The sequence below is a fragment of the Dermacentor variabilis genome, chromosome 2 (genome assembly GCF_050947875.1).
Source record: "Dermacentor variabilis isolate Ectoservices chromosome 2, ASM5094787v1, whole genome shotgun sequence".
Taxonomy (NCBI): domain Eukaryota; kingdom Metazoa; phylum Arthropoda; class Arachnida; order Ixodida; family Ixodidae; genus Dermacentor; species Dermacentor variabilis.
Window position 1 is genome coordinate 170,586,201 of NC_134569.1, and position 18,762 is coordinate 170,604,962.

Genomic DNA, 18,762 nt, shown 5'->3' on the forward strand with positions numbered 1-18,762 from the left:
TTTGGCCCCACCTGATGATCTTTTTTGCTCGTTAGCGTTTGCCCTTTCTTTAACGGGCCTCTCCGTATGGCTCTGCCCAACTATGGGCAGAGCGATTTCATTGGCTGGGGAGCGACAGGTCACTTGTCAGCCATGACGGGTTTCTTGGGACAGCCGTTCTTTCTATCAGCAGTTTCTGCCACGAGTCGAGCTGTTGTGTTCTTCAGCATCTACCATTTACATACCCTTTGGAGCCGTTTATATAATTGGTACTTTGTGTATAACTTCGGATATTATACTAGTAACTGAGTGTGCGGACATCCGGTGCTACTAAGCTGTGCTCTTGGGCATCTGCACTGTTATGCCAGGTAAGCGGCTCCGCTATTACGCATAAAAATTAAGGACGTGTTACGCAAAATCTTTACCTGTCTTAGCAGCCTCCCAGGCACACGCTTGAGCATATAAAAAGCAGCCTATTTATTATTTGAACCGTGCAATTCCATGCCAATTAGGAATGCCGGTCATCTACCTGTAAAGGTTTGAGGTCGCCAGACCTTTCATTTATACTTTATTTTCTTCCAAGCACCGTTCTTCAGTGTTGGCACTCGTGGCAGAACTTCTGTTATGGAAATGAATGTTTTTTCATGAATGGTTCTTGTGCTATGCCTTAAATATAGTTCAGGCAAGCCACGTCTGTTTAGGCATGCACAGCTATGTCGAGACTCACTAACTTGACCTAACCACGCAGAAGTTCACTATAGTGCATGATGTAGGTTCAGGTTAGATGATTCATCTACATTCAAATATATATTCAGCTTGGCGAACAACCTAAATGCGTATCAGGCAGTAAAAACTGCATAAAGTGTCCACATGATACCTCGCTGATTTCCAAATGAAATGAAAAAAAAAAGCTGTGATACATATAAAACCTGCGGTATGTGACATCATATAAAGCAATTCAAAAAGTCATTTTCTTATTTTTTTTCTAGATAATTCCTCTTGTTTTGTGCTGAATAAATACCAAAAATGACAACGCCTCAGGAGAGAGCCCAATGTGTGGTGTGGTATGCGGAAAAGAAGTCACCCATTGCTGGCAAACAAAATTTTAGACTTGAATTTCTATGGAAACCACCAGACCGCAATGGGTGACTTCCTTGATATTTGAGAAGTTCGTTCCTTAGGAGAGTCGTTGGATATACTTAAAGAACAAATAAGATATTTTTCGTGGATATTGGGCAAATCGCTAAATCACACGTGTTTCTTGAGGTTATTGCGCAATGATCTCCCGTCCTTGTTCCAATAAAACTCAACCTTTATTGCCACATCTCCTCAAACAACAGTTCGTTAACTACGGCTTCGAGGCATCTGACGCAATTTTCGGAATACACTCGCAGGCGTGCCGAGTGAACCATGTTGAATTATACCTGCTACGCTACTGCGCCCAATCTAAAGTGAGTATCCTGTGTAGTGAAAGACATTAAACGTTTCCTTGAGTCACACTCCTGGTGAGTCATCTTCGGCTTCCGGAGGAGGAATTTTTCTGATGACGCCCGTGTTTCCATCCAGCTGGACGTAGTCCCCTACGAGGGAAGAACAGCGAGCGGTAACTCACCGTGCATACACACATATAATAGAAGTACTAGTGTATGTTAAGCTTCTCTAGCCTTCCCTCTTGCTGGTCTTGCTTTAGGTTAGCAAAAATTTCCACATACTGCGGACTTAAAAATTATTTCTGTTCTACATGATGACTGTTTGCTCTCGTCTAAAAGCGGCACCGCATGACTTAAGTTTAACCCTCACCGTAGCTCTCCGTAACACTTCGTAATACTTTTAAGAGTGGTTATAGTCAGCACTATCTTCTAAACTTGCATAAGTCGTACTTATAGCTAGCAGTATGAATGTCATGTAGGGAAAGCTCCAAACTATTCTTGCAGTTCCTTACCGCAAGCTGTCGTTAATGCACGCATTACTCATGGATCGCCACTGGGCTCCAGTATAGGGCGATTTTCATACAGTTACTTTCAGTTTAGTTCACTTCAATTGTTTTTTGTCACCGCACAAAAAAGTACACAAGGTTAGAAAATTGTGAAAAAATGGTGACCGGAAGAAAAGCTGCATTATAGCCACACGATGGAGCTCCGGCCACCGTGAACAAATAGCAAACAGGAGCGAACACGGCATCACAAATGTGGTAATAAATAAATAAATAAATAAATAAAATAAATGTGGCAATACGCACAGCACTTAGGACAAGGATATGCATCACGGTTAAAACTTGCAAGAATCATGCACACTTTAAGCATACGGTGACAGTACTAAAAGAAGTGATGCAGAGATGCAGCTAATTCAATTACGGATGTTAAAATACGTAACACAAGGGTATGGCTGACTGCAATAGAGAGCCTCCTTAAAGTTACGCAGCGAAATTACCTGCGACAACTGCAAACAGTTTTTCTAAGAGTAAAATCGCATGAAATACAGAAGTATCACCCCGCCCAAGGCACTAGGCTTGTATTCGTAATATCCTTTACATATAACTTTACAGACGTATGTGCATAGATAGCGTAAAGACTCCAGAATCTGCTCATACTGTACTTAAAAGTTCTTGCGTCCGCAGCTCCAGTTGTTTTCGGAGCATGCGGATTAACAGTTTGCATTGATATGTGGGTTTTTTTTAAAAAACGACCACACAAAGTACATAGCCTCTCGCACAGTTTTCCCCCGCACTTTTTCAAGCAGCCTCTTGAGCGCAATTCTAAGTCGAACGCTATTTTAGTTCACGAAACGTCTGCAATAGGATAGTGAGAGTTGGTTAAAGTTTCTGAGCATTGCACAGAGCCCTAATTAGTTTCTATTCTGAAGTTGTAGCCTTCGGTCTCACTTCTGCCACAAAAAAGAAAATCGTGGGAATTCAACGCACATTTTGACATTTTTGTGAAGCAAAAGTTTTCGTGAAGCAGTGAATCGTGTGCTATCAATCGATTTCTGTCGTTCCAGTGCCTTCGGCGTAATAGAAACTGGTACGCGCGCATGGATTCTCGCGCAACCGTGCTATGCAATGTGACGCACACAGCGATAAATCACCATCGAAAACTAGCGAGCGTGGAAAGATAAAATTGTAGGTACTATTGTGGGCCTAATGGTTATAGAATCTGGCCGCTGTGCTGGGGGTGACGGATGTTTGATCACACCATGAAGCATGCACGCCAAACTTTGTACAAATATATATATATATATATATATATATATATATATATATATATATATATATATATATATATATATATATATATATATATATATATATATTTCGAGCTATTCGGCAAGCAAGAAGCACCCAGCAGCCATGATCGGGCAAGTTCGGGATGGTTCGCAGACAAAGTTAAACATCGGTCGATCTCACGCATACCTCGGGGTTTATTACGTGCAAAGATTATGTGCATTTTCGCCTTAATATCGTCGCTTCTTGATTTACACTACGTAGGTCTAAGCTCCTCGCTCACCTAAATTCTTTCTTTGCTCTCGGCTGCTTGTGTTGCCGACTTATTCAATATTTTGTTGTAGGCTTTTCCACTTCTTGCGTCTTGCACTGCTTGTTTGTAGGAGCACCTCTACCTAGTGGCACACACCCATTTTGGGACATGTTTTTCTTTCCTTTATTTTTGTTGTTGTTGTTGTTGTTGCTGTTGTTGTTGATGTTAAGGATATTCAGGTACGTAGTGCCATATTCCCACACTCTGTAGGCCAAGGTGTATAACCGGTAAGACTGCAGCAGCAAGACGCCGAAAAATCATCATCAGCAGCAGCAGCAGCCTAGTTACGCCCACTGCAGGGCAAAGGCCTCTCCCATACTTCTCCAACTACCCCGGTCATGTACTAATTGTGGCCATGTTGACCCTGCAAACGTCTTAATGTCATCCGCCCACCTAACTTTCTGCCGCCCCCTGCTACGCATCCCTTCCCTAGGAATCCAGTCCGTAACCCTTAGTGACCATCCATTATCTTCACTCCTCATTACATGTCCGGCCCATGCCCATTTCTTTTTCTTGATTTCAACTAAGCTGTCGTTTACCCGCGTTTGTTGCCTCACCCAATCTGCTCTTTTCTTATCCCTTAACGTTACACCCATCATTCTTCTTTCCATAGCTCGTTGCGTCGTCCTCAATTTCAGCAGAACCCTTTTCGTAAGCCTCCCGGTTTCTGCCCCATATGTGAGTACTGGTAACACACAGCTGTTATACACTTTCCTTTTGAGGGATAGTGGCAACCTGCTGTTCATGATTTGAGAATGCCTGCCAAACGCACCCCAGCCCATTCTTATTCTTCTGGTTATTTCAGTCTCATGATCCGGATCCGTGGTCACTACCTGTCCTAAGTAGACGTATTCCCTTACCACTTCCAGTGCTTCGCTACCTATTGTAAACTGCTGTTCTCTTCCGAGACTGTTAAACAATACTTTAGTTTTCTGCAGATTAATTTTCAGACCCACCCTTCTGCTTTGCCTCTCCAGGTCAGTGAGCATGCATTGCAATTGGTCTCCTGAGTTACTAAGCAAGGCAATATCATCAGCGAATCGCAAGTTGCTAAGGTATTCTCCATCAACTTTTATCCCCAATTCTTCCCACTCCAGGCCTCTGAATACCTCCTGTAAACATGCTGTGAATAGCATTGGAGATATCGTATCTCCCTGTCTGACGCCTTTCTTTATAGGGATTTTGTTACTTTCTTTGTGGAGGACTACGGTGGCTGTGGAGCCGCTATAGATATCTTCCAGTATATTTATATATGGCTCATCTACACCCTGATTCCGTAATGCCTCCATGACTGCTGAGGTTTCGACTGAATCAAACGCTTTCTCGTAGTCAATGAAAGCTATATATAAGGGTTGGTTATATTCTGCACATTTTTCTATCACTTGATTGATAGTGTGAATATGGTCTATTGTTGAGTAGCCTTTACGGAATCCTGCCTGGTCCTTTGGTTGACAGAAGTCTAAGGTGTTCCTGATTCTATTTGCGATTACCTTAGTAAATACTTTGTAGGCAACGGACAGTAAGCTGATCGGTCTATAATTTTTCAAGTCTTTGGCGTCCCCTTTCTAATGGATTAGGATTATGTTAGCGTTCTTCCAAGATTCCGGTACGCTCGAGGTTATGAGGCGTTGCGTATACAGGGTGGCCAGTTTCTCTAGAACAATCTGACCACCATCCTTCAACAAATCTGCTGTTACCTGATCCTCCCCAGCTGCCTTCCCCCTTTGCATAGCATAGCAAGGCTTTCTTTACTTCTTCTGGCGTTACCTGTGGGATTTAGAATTCCTCTAGGCTATTCTCTCTTCCACTATCGTCGTGGGTGCCACTGGTACTGTATATATCTCTATAGAACTCCTCAGCCACTTGAACTATCTCATCCATATTAGTAACGATATTGCAGGCTTTGTCTCTTAACGCACACATCTGATTCTTGCCTATTCCTAGTTTTTTCTTCACTGTTTTTAGGCTTCCTCCGTTCCTGAGAGCCTGTTCAATTCTATCCATATTAAAGTTCCTGATGTCCGCTGTCTTACGCTTGTTGATTAACTTAGAAAGTTCTGCCAGTTCTATTCTAGCTGTAGGGTTAGAGGATTTCATACATTGGCGTTTCTTGATCAGATCTTTCCTCTCCTGCGATAGCTTACTGGTTTCCTGTCTAACGGCGTTACCACCGATTTCTACTGCGAACTCCTTAATGATGCCCATGAGATAGTCGTTCATTGCTTCAACACTAAGGTCCTCTTCCTGAGTTAAAGCCGAATACCTGTTCTGTAGCTTGATCCGGAATTCTTCTAGTTTCCCTCTTACCGCTAACTCATTGATTGGCTTCTTGTGTACCAGTTTCTTCCGTTCCCTCCTCAAGTCTAGGCTAATTCGAGTTCTTACCATCCTATGGTCACTGCAGCGTACCTTGCCGAGCACGTCTACATCTTGTATGATGCCAGGGTTCGCGCAGAGTATGAAGTCGATTTCATTTCTAGTCTCACCATTCGGGCTCCTCCACGTCCACTTTCGACTAACCCGCTTGCGGAAAAAGGTGTTCATTACCCGCATATTATTCTGTTCTCCAAACTCTACTAATAATTCTCCTCTGCTATTCCTAGAGCCTATGCCATATTCCCCCACTGACTTGTCTCCAGCCTGCTTCTTCCCTACCCTGGCATTGAAGTCGCCCATCAGTATAGCGTATGTTGTTTTGACTTTACCCATCGCCGATTCCACGTCTTCATAAAAGCTTTCGACTTCCTGGTCATCATGACTGCATGTAGGGGCATAGACTTGTACCACCTTCAATTTGTACCTCTTATTAAGTTTCACAACAAGACCTGCCACCCTCTCGTTAATGCTATAGAATTCCTTATGTTACCAGCTATTTCCTTATTAATCAGGAATCCGACTCCTAGTTCTCGTCTCTCCGCTAAGCCCCGGTAACACAGTACATGCCCGCTTTTTAGCACTGTATATGCTTCTTTTGCCCTCCTAACTTCACTGAGCCCTATTATATCCAATTTACTACCCTCTAATTCCTCCAATAACACTGCTAGACTCGCCTCACTAGATAACGTTCTAACGTTAAACGTTGCCAGGTTCAGATTCCAATGGCGGCCTGTCCGGAGCCACGTATTCTTAGCACCCTCTGCAGCGTCACAGATCAGACCGCCGCCGTGGTCAGTTGCTTCACGGCTGCTGGGGACTGAGGGCGGGGGTTTGATTGTTGTATTCATATAGGAGGTTGTGGCCAAGTACTGCACCAGGGTGGCCAATCCTGCTCTGGTGAGAGAGTGTGTTACCGGTTCTGGTCACCGGGATCAGGCCGCACTCCAGGCCTGTTTGTGCAATTTTCTCAACACACGGTTTTTTTTTTGTATTTTCCGGTGGAGAATTGCGCGACACCGGGATTTGAATCGCGGTCCTCTTGCACTGGAGACGGATACTCTACCGTCCCCGCAGGAGTTAAATTAAAAATTGAATTATGGGGTTTTGCGTGACAAAACCACTTTCTGATTATGCACGCCGTAGTGGAGGACTCCGAAAATTTCGACCACCTGGGGTTCTTTAACGTGCACCTAATTCTAAGTACACGGGTGTTTTCGCATTTCGCCCCCATCGAAATGCGGCCGCCGTGGCCGGGGTCCGATCCCGCGACCTCGTGCTCAGCAGTCTAACACCATAACCACTGAGCAACCACGGCGGGTCTCGCAGCAGTTGTACGCCTCATTTAACCTACAGTGGTGCCCTATTTGATCAGTCAAGGTGGACCAATCTGAGCTCGGTTATACCGCATGGATGGCACTCGGCTAGAGAACCTGGTATTTATGACCTGCACATGTGCGGCCACACATAATTGAGGATATATAACTTTCTTTAGGAGGGTTTCCGTACAGTGGTGTGCAGAAAGACATTAAAAAGAAGGAAAAAAAAGGGGGAAAAAGAAACATAACATGTGATTTGAACTCGTGATCCTTCAATGTTGCCCGGAAAGGTAGCTCAGTCGGTTGGTTCGTCATGCCAACGCTTACTTTCAAGCGCCATAGCTCCTGCTCCGAGCCTCATACTTATGTGGAAAGGGACTGATGTTGTCCGCGACAGTCGATGGTTGGAAGGCATAATTTCTTGGAAAAATGGCCGCCAGAGGAGCAGCGTGAACTCGAGCGGCTTTAGAGACAAGGAAAACTGCCTTAAAATATTTAGACTTGAGGGGAAGCTTCGTTAACAAACTATAACACCGCAATCAGCACTCGAATACGACGAGAGAAATTATTGAGACGTGGAAAATTCCCTTGAAATAAATCTGGTTTGCGAGACAAATGCTTGTATGTATTGAATCTCTTAAAAGATGAGGGGGAAAATATGCGCTCACCGAGAGGGCATCGTCAGCACGAGACCACCACCAGGCACCGTACTGAGATGTGGAGAGCTTCGTGGCCGGAACGAAGCCTCCCCTCTCCGCCGGCCAAGAGTGGAAAACGCGCTTTCCGATCGCTCAAGGTTGCGCGGACATTGTATAGCTCTAGCGTCTAGGAAAAAGCTTAAACAGGTGCGAGGGCGGCACGCATAGCGTAGGAAGCTAGCCGCCGGAATAGCTATCTCAAATACTGCTGCTGGCGAGGGCGAAATACCTTCGTGTAATTATAATAACCCTAATAGGACTTCTTTCAAAGAAAAAAAAGAAAAGAGAAAAAAAAGGAAACGGCTCAGAAGGCTATACTACGAGAGCTATGACTAATACTTTTCTATATATATGTATGTAAAAATCATAGGAGAGGCCAAAGGAACGTGCGCGTTAAAACTGGTAAATTTTGACTGATACTTGATGCTGCTGCAGCGTGCTTAAAATTTCAAAACAGTAATACGTGCACGCTATGAACGTAAAAATGTCCTTCAGACCAAGTGGCAATACGTACCAGAAGTCAGCATCGTCGTGATGCCTTCGATACCGACGACGCATGGAAGGCCGTACTCACGGGCAACGACGGCACCTGCGAAACGTATGAGATACATTCATTGGTGAATGTTGACAAGTATCCGGCAAAAAATACTTATTCTCCTCATGGGCTAATCAATGACAGTGATAGCACGGTACTAGAATTGCACATGGGGTAAAGCTGGTAATATCACGGTTAGCGTAAAGTGACTAAGCATTCGCTGTCTGCCTAATCAAGCGGTGAACCCGGACGTTGGATTATAAATGCGCGTGATACACGCAATTCGATGGCCACGAGTACAAGCGTTCGCAACGCAGACATGATGAATGTGAGAAAAATTGAATCCTGCAGTTTACCGTGACAAAATCCCGATCTCATTTGAATCACGTCATAGTGCGCATTTCCGAATAATTTCGACCACCTGGAGTTTTTCTGTTTCGCCCCCATTGAAATGCGACCGCAGCGTATAGAATTTTATCCCCCAACTCGTTCTTAGCAGGGAAACACCATAGCGGCTAAGCCTCCACGCGGGGCGCGATGAAAGTTCCACGTTGCTGTTCCATTCACTCCTTCACAGAGCCGTGCCTGCGAAACTCAGAACATCACGCTACCTCCGGCATTTGCCGCCCAGGCCGCGCTAGACACGACGGCAATGGGAAGAACTTGCCTTGAGTGTCCTTACGATTTCTATCGTATTAGAAGTGCACCATGAGAAAAAACGTCATCACTTATTACCTTAGAGCTCGCATTGCTGGCGGAGGAGTTCGAATACACTTACTTTTATTCGGTAGGGAGTTTACTGTGACCAAATCAGCTGAAGAATAATCAACAGCATTGGCGCATGAAATTCTAATGGCACAACATCGCCCAGTCTCAAGTTTGTTTGGTATCTCTCGTTGGAAACTTGAATCATTCACAGAAGCTGGAAAGGCACCTGTGATTGGTGCAAACGCAATGCGGCTCTATAAATTCATGTCCAACTAGCGTTAACCAAGCTGTTAGAAGAAGAAAAATTAAGAAATATACAGGGTGTGAAAAAAAATATAGCGCCCACACGGTGCTCGTTCATCGCAAGTGTGAGGACCGAACACTGCAGTTCTTATAACCGCACTTTGCACCGTGTTTCTCGTTTTTCCCTTTTTACTCGTAACAGTTAACCTAACTTTATCACGGACACCCTACACGTATACTTTCGCGCTGTTATCAACTTCGGACCACTGTTGGCAGGATTGGTACTCACCGTGAGACAGTGGGCCTCCAATTTCCGTCACGACGCCGGCCAACAAGGGGAAATACGGGGTCCAGCCGGTGTCGGTGGCAGTCGTTACCAGTATTTCACCTTTCTGTGCGATGAAAAAGGTATGGTCACATAAATAGCACGATTTCTACTCTTTTAGTAGTCATTCTAGGCCTGGGCAGCAAGAAGTGAGGCGGAAATAGAGCTTTCACATCGATGGTTATTCACATCACTTATATCGCTGGTTATTCGCATCTCGTGCTACAATAAATCAAGTATACCTGCTATGGCAAAGAGGCGTGTAGCACTCTCGCAAAGAGCTATGGAAAGGAAAAGGATGTCCAAATTAAAACGGCACTTCAAAGAGGTCGGTCCTCTGTTTCGTCTCTTCAGTGCACTGAGTACATTCGTTATCACTGACGTCACGGCAATGTTAACTTTAGGACTAGACCATGTGCTGTTACCTGTATAAGGTGGGCTTCGTCGAACGTCTGTGCCACCCGAACTTTGCCTTCAACAACGCCCTGAGACATGGGGCTCCCTGAAATATAGATAACGTGCACAAGTGAAGAAGCAGTACGTTTTCTAAGCATGCTAAACCATCTCCTGATCACTAGAACATTGACAACACTTATCTACACAGTTTGAAGCTGTTACTCGAAAGACAGTAGATCCTGTATATTACGGTGCTGTAGAGGACAGGCATATTAAAAATTATGGGGTTTTAGGTGCCAAAACCACTTTCTCATGAAGAGGCACGTCGTAGTGGAGGACTCCGGAAATTTCGACCAACTGGGATTCTTTAACGTGCACCTAGATCTAAGAGCACGGGTGTTTTCACCACCATCAAAATGCGGCCGCTGTCGCCGGGATTCGATCCCGCGACGTTGTGTTCACCAGCCCGACACCATAGTCAGTGAGAAACCACGGCGGATTGTACAGGCATATTGCTTTCGTCTCCACTGCGTATTGCCACTGTAAACGAATGTCACTATTTTGTATCAGCACAGCCTGGTGAAAGGCTTCTTTCTAAAAAATATATACATGGCATACTATGTAGCACAGCCTGCTAAATTCAGGAATAAATTTTAGGAAAAACGCACCATTTATGTTTCAACTAGAAGAACACTGGACATTTTTGTTTTGCGAAGATGTAAAGAAGTGTCATGCCCAAAAATAAACACGCCACTTGTCCGGAGCATCATCATTAAAAGCCTTTAAGAACATGTAGAAAGGCACATGGCCTATTAACCGCGCTTAGAAAATAAATTCTTAACAATGGGACCCCCACAACGCCCCCGAATGGTGTTACAATCTTCATTATTCCTGCCGACCTATATTCAGGATGTAGAAGTAAAAAATGTATAAGCAATGCTCACGAACTTTGATTTGACAAGTAACGCTTTGCATTCTTAGTACCCTGTCTATTGCTCTCAATATTGGCTGTATTTCACAGTAAAAAATCCATAAGTTCAGGTTCATTCAAGAAATGAGCGCGCCTAAATTTGAGATTGCGTCAAGCACAAAATTTACCCTGTGTGACCGGCGCCAAATGAGATGGTGAGCCAATAAAACTGAAGGCACCGACAGATCTCAGCTGAACTCGCTCAGCATTGCATTCTCCTAACGCACTTCGGGGTTGCTCTCAGAAAAAAAAATGAACTTACCTTTAATTTCAAAGTCACCTTCAACGTGCCTTTTCATCCGCTCAATCTACAAAAGAAAACCATAGGCGATTCGAGGGAAATGAGTGAATAAGTGTGTGACCAGGGACACAAGATGACGGAATGTTATTGTCTGTGTCTGCACGCCTGACTTTCGTCTGGGACAAATCCCCAGCAACTACCTCAACATTCGGTCGTTCTAAATTAGAGCGCTTTGAAGAATCATGAATAATTGTGCACTTTTTTCTCTTTTGGAAGAACGCAATGCATGCGCAACGAATTGTGACTTAGTAACGTTTCAATCAGCAGGAAAGTAGTAGCGCGAGAATAAAAAACAATGTTCTCTTTAGACATTGTTATAAGTTACCGCCAAAAAGCATTTTAATCTCTAAAAAGAAAAAGAAAGACCACATTAGTGGAATGGTGAGATTGATGCACGACAAAAAAAGCGATGGTTTTCTTTTAGAGCCTGCTATCATGAGGGCAGACAATAATCGACTGTGATGAAAGAGAATTAGAGCACAGAATTTAATATCTAACTGCTATATCAATACCACTGATTTAAGAAGTCTTGACAAGAGCGTGACTCAGTACGAAATAATTTTAAAAGGTGGTGGTTTGTACGATGCTAGACACTGCTCAGTTGTTTAATTGACAACCTGGGGATCTCAAAGGCGCCTGTAAATCAAACTACAGGACAGTTATTTTTGTTATTCTTCCTTTCAACACAATGAAATGTGTATTACAGCCTCTAACCCTGCAGCCTCAACTGGCAGAACTTTTCAAGTTATTCAACAAGCTTAAGACAGCTGACATAAGGAAGTATAATATGAAGAGAATTGAACATGCTCTCAGGAACGGAGGAAGCCTAAAAGCAGCGAAGCAGAAGAAACTAGGATTAGGTAAGAATCAGATGCATGTGTTAAGAGACAAAGCAGGCGATATCATTACTAATATGAATGAAATAGTGGCTGAGGAGTTCTACAGAGATTTACACAGTACCAGTGGCACCCACTACGATAATGAGAGAGAGAATAGTCTAGAGGAACTTCAAATCCCAAAAGTAACGCCGGAAGAAGTAAAGAACGCCTTGGGAGCTACGCAAAGGGTGAAGACAGCTGGGGAGGATCAGTTAACAGCAGATTTCGTGAAGGATGGTGGGCAGATTGTTCTAGAAAAACTGGCCACCCTGTATAAGCAACGCCTCATGACCTCGAGCGTACCGGAATCGTGGAAGAACGCTAACATGATCCTAATCCATAAGAAAGGGGACGCCAAAAACTTGAAAAATTATAGACCGATCAGCTTATGGGGGGGGTCCGTTGCCTACAAAGTATTTGCTAAGGTAATCGCAAACAGAATCAGGAACACCTCGCACTTCTCTCAACGAAAGGACCAAGCAGGATTTCGCAAAGGCTACTGAACAATAGACCATATTCACACTATCAATCAGGCGATAGAGAAATGTGCGGAATATAACCAACCCTTATATATAGCTTTCATTCATTCCGAGAAAGCGTTTGTTTCAGTCGAAACCTCAGCAGTCATAGAGGCATTACGTAATCAGGGTGTAGACGAATCGTATGTAAAAATACTGAAAGATATGTATAGCTGCTCCACAGTAGTCCTCCATAAAGAAAGCAACAAAATCCCAATAAAGACAGGCGTCAGTCAGGGAGATACGATCTCTCCAATGCTATTCACAGCGTGTTTACAGGAGGTGTTCAGAGACGCGGATTGGGAAGAATTAGGGATAAGAATTAATGGAGAGTACCTTAGTAACTTGCGATTCACCGATGATACTGCCTTGCTTAGTAACTTAGCGGACAAATTGCAATGCATGCTCACTGACCTGGAGAGACAAATCAGAAGGTTGGGTTTAAAATTAATGTGCAGAAAACTAAAGTAATGTTTCACAGTCTCGAGAAGAGGACAGCAGTTTACGATAGGTAGCGAGGCACTGGAAGTGGCAAGGGAATACATCTACTTTGGGCAAGTAGTGACCGCTGATCCGGATCATGAGACTGAAATCATGAGACTGGGGTGCGTTTGGCACGCATTCCCAGATCATGAACAGCAGATAGCCATTAACCCTCAAGAGAAAAGTGTATAACAGCTGTGTCTTACCAGTCCTCACCTACGGTCCAGAAACCTGTAGGCTTACGAAAAGGGTTCTACTTACATTGAAGACGACGCAACGAGCTATGTAGAGAACAATGATGGGTGTAACGTTAAGAGATAAGAAAAGAGCAGATTGGCTGAGGGAACAAACGCGAGTTAATGGCATCTTAGTTGAAATCAAGAAAAAGAAATGGGTATGAGCAGGACATGTAATGAGGAGGGAAGATAACCGAAGGTCATTAAGGGTTACGACTGGATTCCAAGGGACGGGAAGCGTAGCAGGCTGCGGCAGAAAGTTAGGTGGGCAGATGAGATTAAGAAGTTTGCAGGGACAACATGGCCATAATTAGTACATGATCGGAGAAGTTGGAGCAGTATGGGAGAGGTCTTTGCCCTGCAGTGGGCGTAACTAGGATGATGTTAATGATCATGAAGATGATGATGATGATGATGATGATGATGATGATGATGATGATGATGATGATGGTGGTGGTGGTGGTGAGGATGATGATGATGATGATGATGAAATGTGTTGGGAATCAAGCCCGCGATCTCATGTGCAGTGGGAGCATGCCATTAGCAATTGAACTATGACGTGATAAGAAATTAAATGCACTTTGAAATTCTGCAAGGTGAAATTCTGCAATCCAAGTTATGCCTGATATTTCTAGAAATATTACAGCATGGAAGGCAAGGCATCATTTAGATCGCGGCACCGGCACCGGAAGTCGTGTGCAACCTGCAGTACTCTGAAGTGCCAACTAATGTTGTCGCACTCGGTTTTCCTAGAATAATGAACACGCTGCCACTTTCCGTTGACAATTGTGAATGTTTTCGCCGCGTTCCCGTGCAATTAGTTATCTATCGGTGCTGGTCAAATAGGCGATGTCACGGTATTCCGATTTTTTTGTTGTGCGGGTCTTTGTCATTGAAAAATAATGCGCCACTGTAACAAGCACGGTTGTTTCGATGCTTTGTTTCAAATGGCCCCTAACCCTTATGAAACCACTTAACCAAATTTCTAAACAATATATTTTTGGAGTGATGGACAATGATGCATTCTGTGCATCATTGTCCATCACACGAGAACAGGCGTCATTACACGAGAACCGGCGCAGACAGCAGTGTGAAATTTTTTAACATCATGTAATTACTTTTGCATAAGTTTGCATCGTGGAATTACTTTTGTGATTAAATTGCAGAAAGCTTCCTATGAGTCACGCGTTGGAATAACTAAAACAACAATAAGAATTTGACAGCGAAACAGCCACATCGGCATTTGCCTCGGCTCTTGAGGCGATACAGAAACTAGAGGCCGAACAAGGGGCGCTCTTGGTGGAATTAAAAAGCTTAAAGGACAAACAAGCTGCCACTGATAATGAACTCTTCATTCTAACAGCCAGGGGGCCGGCGCCTGAGTTAGCCACTGCCTCAGAACGCGGTGTAGACTCGAGCGTGAAGGAAAAAGGAAGTAAGATTTTACGTGATGTCTCAGATCAGATGCAAACAACAACTTCAAGATGTGAGGACGCAGAAAATAGGCTCAGACAAAATAATTTGCTGTTTTTCGGGATTGAAGATGACCCTAAGAAGGACAGAGCTATCCCTGAAAAAAAAGTAATAAAATTCTGCTCTGAAAAACTTCAAATTGCAACTATCAGCTCGCCATTTGAGCGCGTACATAGGCTTGCGAATTACCAAGAAGGAAAGAACAGGCCTATAAAAACTACACCAACTTTTTTAAAGACAAGAAACGCGTCTTGTCATCTGCATACAAATTAAAAGGCTTAAGAATATTCAATCGGTGAAGATTTCTCGCCAGCTGCGCGACAAGCTAGAAAGACGTGGCTTGACTTCACGAAACCTTAAAAGTGCCTTTAAAACTGTCAGTAGATCAGCTGCTTATAAATGACCAGACTTACATGTACGACAAAATCAATGACACCGTTATTATGTCGCAAAGATAGCTAGACATAAGAACTTGCCCTCTTCCACAGTCAAAGCTACCTTTCACTGGGACTTTGTTGACACTATCTTACGCAAACATACGAAGCATCATGCCCAAGCGCGAATTAGTCTGTTCTCTGCTTGACGAGAACGAATCTAATATTCTTGTTCTTACTGAAACTTGGCTTAATCATGACATTAAAGACGATGAAATTCTTCCTGATAACCAATCTTATATTAACCGCGAAGATCGAACTAGCGTTCTTCTCTGTGTTGGAAAATCATTATCTTCACTTATTATCAACTCGAACTCATTTATTGAAATGGTGTGGGTTGAATTAATAATAAATAGGACCATACTACTGGTTACTACTGGCCTGTTACCATCCGCCTTACTACAGAACTTCTTTCGTTACAGAACTACGCAACAGCATAAGCACGGCCCTCCAGCTCTGTCCAGCGAATTCTGTTTATTTATTCGTTGATTTTAACTGTCCCCTCATAAATTGCCGTAATCTATCATCATCTTGTCAAACATCAGTGGATTTCTTCAACTTAACTTTGCATCTTAACCTGTTCCAGGTCGTTAACAAACTAACCCATGGTACTAACATTCTAGACCTTACACTCACCAATACTGCCGAAACGATTGAATCCGTAATTCATCTAAACCACTTTAGTTATCACGATCAACTGCAGGTAACAATCAGCGTTCCACTACCATTTTCAGAGATCTCAAAGGAAATAATACGCTATTATAAAGCAAACTACTCTAAAGTAAACGATGAACTTGATGCATTTTTCAACCGCACGCTACTTCCTTCTTTTCATAATCTCTCGGGGGAAGATAACGCGATATGTTTAAAAAATAAAACTCTGCTTTAAGCAACAAATATATCCCGTTGATATCAATAAAAACTGACAAATCTAATGCTTGGTTTAATAATACCCTACGTAAGCTTAGGAATAAAAAGAAACCTCTGTACAATACCGCTGAACGCGTCAATAACGCTCCTTTTTGGAAAGGTACATGCTTTGCTTAAAAACGTATCGTTCTGCCTTAGCTGCAGCTAGGAGGAGGAAATAACTTTATTGTGTCCCGAGGAACCCCTCCCCACCAACTCTTGGTTTAGTGGTCGGCAGGGGTCGCGGGCCGCACCCACGTTGGGACGGGAAGCCCGTGAGCCTCCTCCCTTTCGTGAGCCCTCTGGACGACCCGGAGCTTGGTCTAGTGGTCGTCGCTTCGCAGGGCGTCCACCCAGTCTTCTTCTTCACTGAACACGGTGCCGCTTAACGCGGAGCATTGCCAGAGCATGGGCGCTAGCGAGCAGTACGATTCGCCGCAATCCGTACATTGCGGCTCTACGTCCGGTGAATAAAGGCTCAGTCTGCCTCTCGAGGGGAACGACCTTGTTTGAAGCATTCTGAATATAGATGACTGTGGTCTAGCGAGTTTAGCGTGGGGGAGCGGTAAGGTCCTCCTCGGCAGCTGATAGTGCGTTGTTATTTCGTTGAAGGTGAGCAGCGGGTCTCGGTGCTCACCTCCCTCCCCGCCACGTCGCTCGCCATCATCGCCGCGGTGCGTGAGTCCTCGCGCGCGTCCGTGCAGCAGCTCGTTGGCGTTGGGAAAGTCGGGATGCACGTCGGCCCCCATGTGGGCTGGAAACCATTCGAGGATGTGATGACCCGCGGCTCCATCGCTACCGAGGACGGCCGCCGCTTCCCGCGATATTGAGCCCGAGGCGAATGCTCTGGCCGCCGATCGCGAATCTGTGTACACGTAAGGAAGTTCGCGGTCCCTCATTGTCATGGCTATTGCCACCTGTTCGGCCACCTTAGACGTTACCCCCTTGACCGATGCTGCGTTTTAGCTGCACCTAAAAATAAATGTTTCTCCACAGATTTACCTTCTCTCTTACATTCGAATCCGAAAATGTTTGGCGAGTTATATCACCTGAGCACAAGTCTAACCGGACAGTCTTACATAGAGAGACAAATACTCCCCTCTCTGACAATGAATGCCAATGAATTTTTATTTATTGTTTTGTGCCTGCATGCGTCTGTGTGTGCGCGCGTGTGCGTGTGCGTGTGTGCCTGTGCGTGTGAGTGCGAGAGAGAGAGAGAGAGTGTGTGTGTGTGTGTGTGTGTGTGTGTGTGTGTGGCATTTTTTAATCCCGATTTTTCTTTCTGTCTTACTGCTCTTTTTTATTATGTAATCAGTCAAGAATTTTAGTGCATTAGTATCCACCATTTTAGTGCATTAGTATCCAATGGTCATTAAGGGTTACGGACTGGATCCCAAGGGAAGGGAAGCGTAGCAGGGGGCAGCAGAAAGTTAGGTGGGCGGATGAGATTAAGAAGTTTGCAGGGACGGCATGGCCACAATTAGTACATGACCGGGGTTGTTGGAGAAGTATGGGAGAGGCCTTTGCCCTGCAGTGGGCGTAACCAGGCTGATGATGATGATGATGATGATGATGATGATGATGATGATGATGATGATGGTGGTGGTGGTGATGATGATGATGTATCCACCATCAATCACATGACAGCACGTGAATATGAAGCGTCCGTAGCTTTTAAGTCTAATTTTTAAGTCACAAAACAGAAATACAGAAAGTTACCTTAGCTAGGAACTGCATCTTTCACTTTTCATCTTGTCAGGTAAAATGCAACCTTACCGGCTTCGGAACGCCAACGAAGATGGATGGGTATCGGTCCTTGTCGGCTTCCACGTAAACTTTCTGACGCCGATGTGCCCTAAAAAAATGAATTCTGAAGTGAGACGACGTGATCACATAGCGCACCTTGCAAAGTCAAACTGCCAGTTTGGGACAACGATAGGATAATGTCTAACAATAGAGGCATTTTTTAAAGTCCGGTAACAAACACTGGCATGTATTATGACACGCATATGCTATGTTTCTTTTTGTACTGCACTATGCACGTACGCACACATTGACAAGCGAAAAGAGTGTTCGCTCTCATCGACTTTTGTTTGTTTACAATCACTATTGAATAAACCATTGAATTTTTTGTCGTGCAGCAAAAGAAAGCTGTCATGAAAGTTTATTATGCAGACTGGTAAACTGGAAGCTAACGGCAATGCTTTATTTTTTTGCAGCATATGCGAAACAGCATAAATATGGGCGTTTGCCCTCTTCTGTAATGTTCACGAGAAAATTAATTTGGCGCTGGAGTCCTTGCTGCGGGGGCTCCGACGAATAACCTTTGGCTCGCAATTGGGAGGAATATAAAGAAGCGCCCAGGGTTAACCGATGTTCTGGGCCTCTGGCTGTTATGCAGGTTGTTATGGTTTTGCTAGTTTCATGTGTGCACTTTCATCAAGAATGAAC

The 18,762-nt window shown here is 44.1% G+C and overlaps 1 protein-coding gene across 1 annotated transcript in view; it reads right to left on the minus strand.

Annotated features, from left to right (window-relative positions):
* Positions 1-1,270: 1,270 nt before the first annotated feature.
* The window catches only part of LOC142572935 (rifampicin phosphotransferase-like), a 139,178-nt gene continuing 121,686 nt past the window's right edge, over positions 1,271-18,762 (minus strand). The window contains exons 35-40 of the mRNA XM_075682393.1: positions 18,088-18,166; positions 11,342-11,387; positions 10,139-10,215; positions 9,678-9,780; positions 8,417-8,491; positions 1,271-1,559 (exon numbers count right to left, since the gene is read on the minus strand). Of these exons, the coding sequence (XP_075538508.1) occupies positions 1,474-1,559; positions 8,417-8,491; positions 9,678-9,780; positions 10,139-10,215; positions 11,342-11,387; positions 18,088-18,166 (466 nt within the window). The 3' untranslated portion in view covers positions 1,271-1,473. The remainder of the gene's footprint in view (positions 1,560-8,416; positions 8,492-9,677; positions 9,781-10,138; positions 10,216-11,341; positions 11,388-18,087; positions 18,167-18,762) is intronic.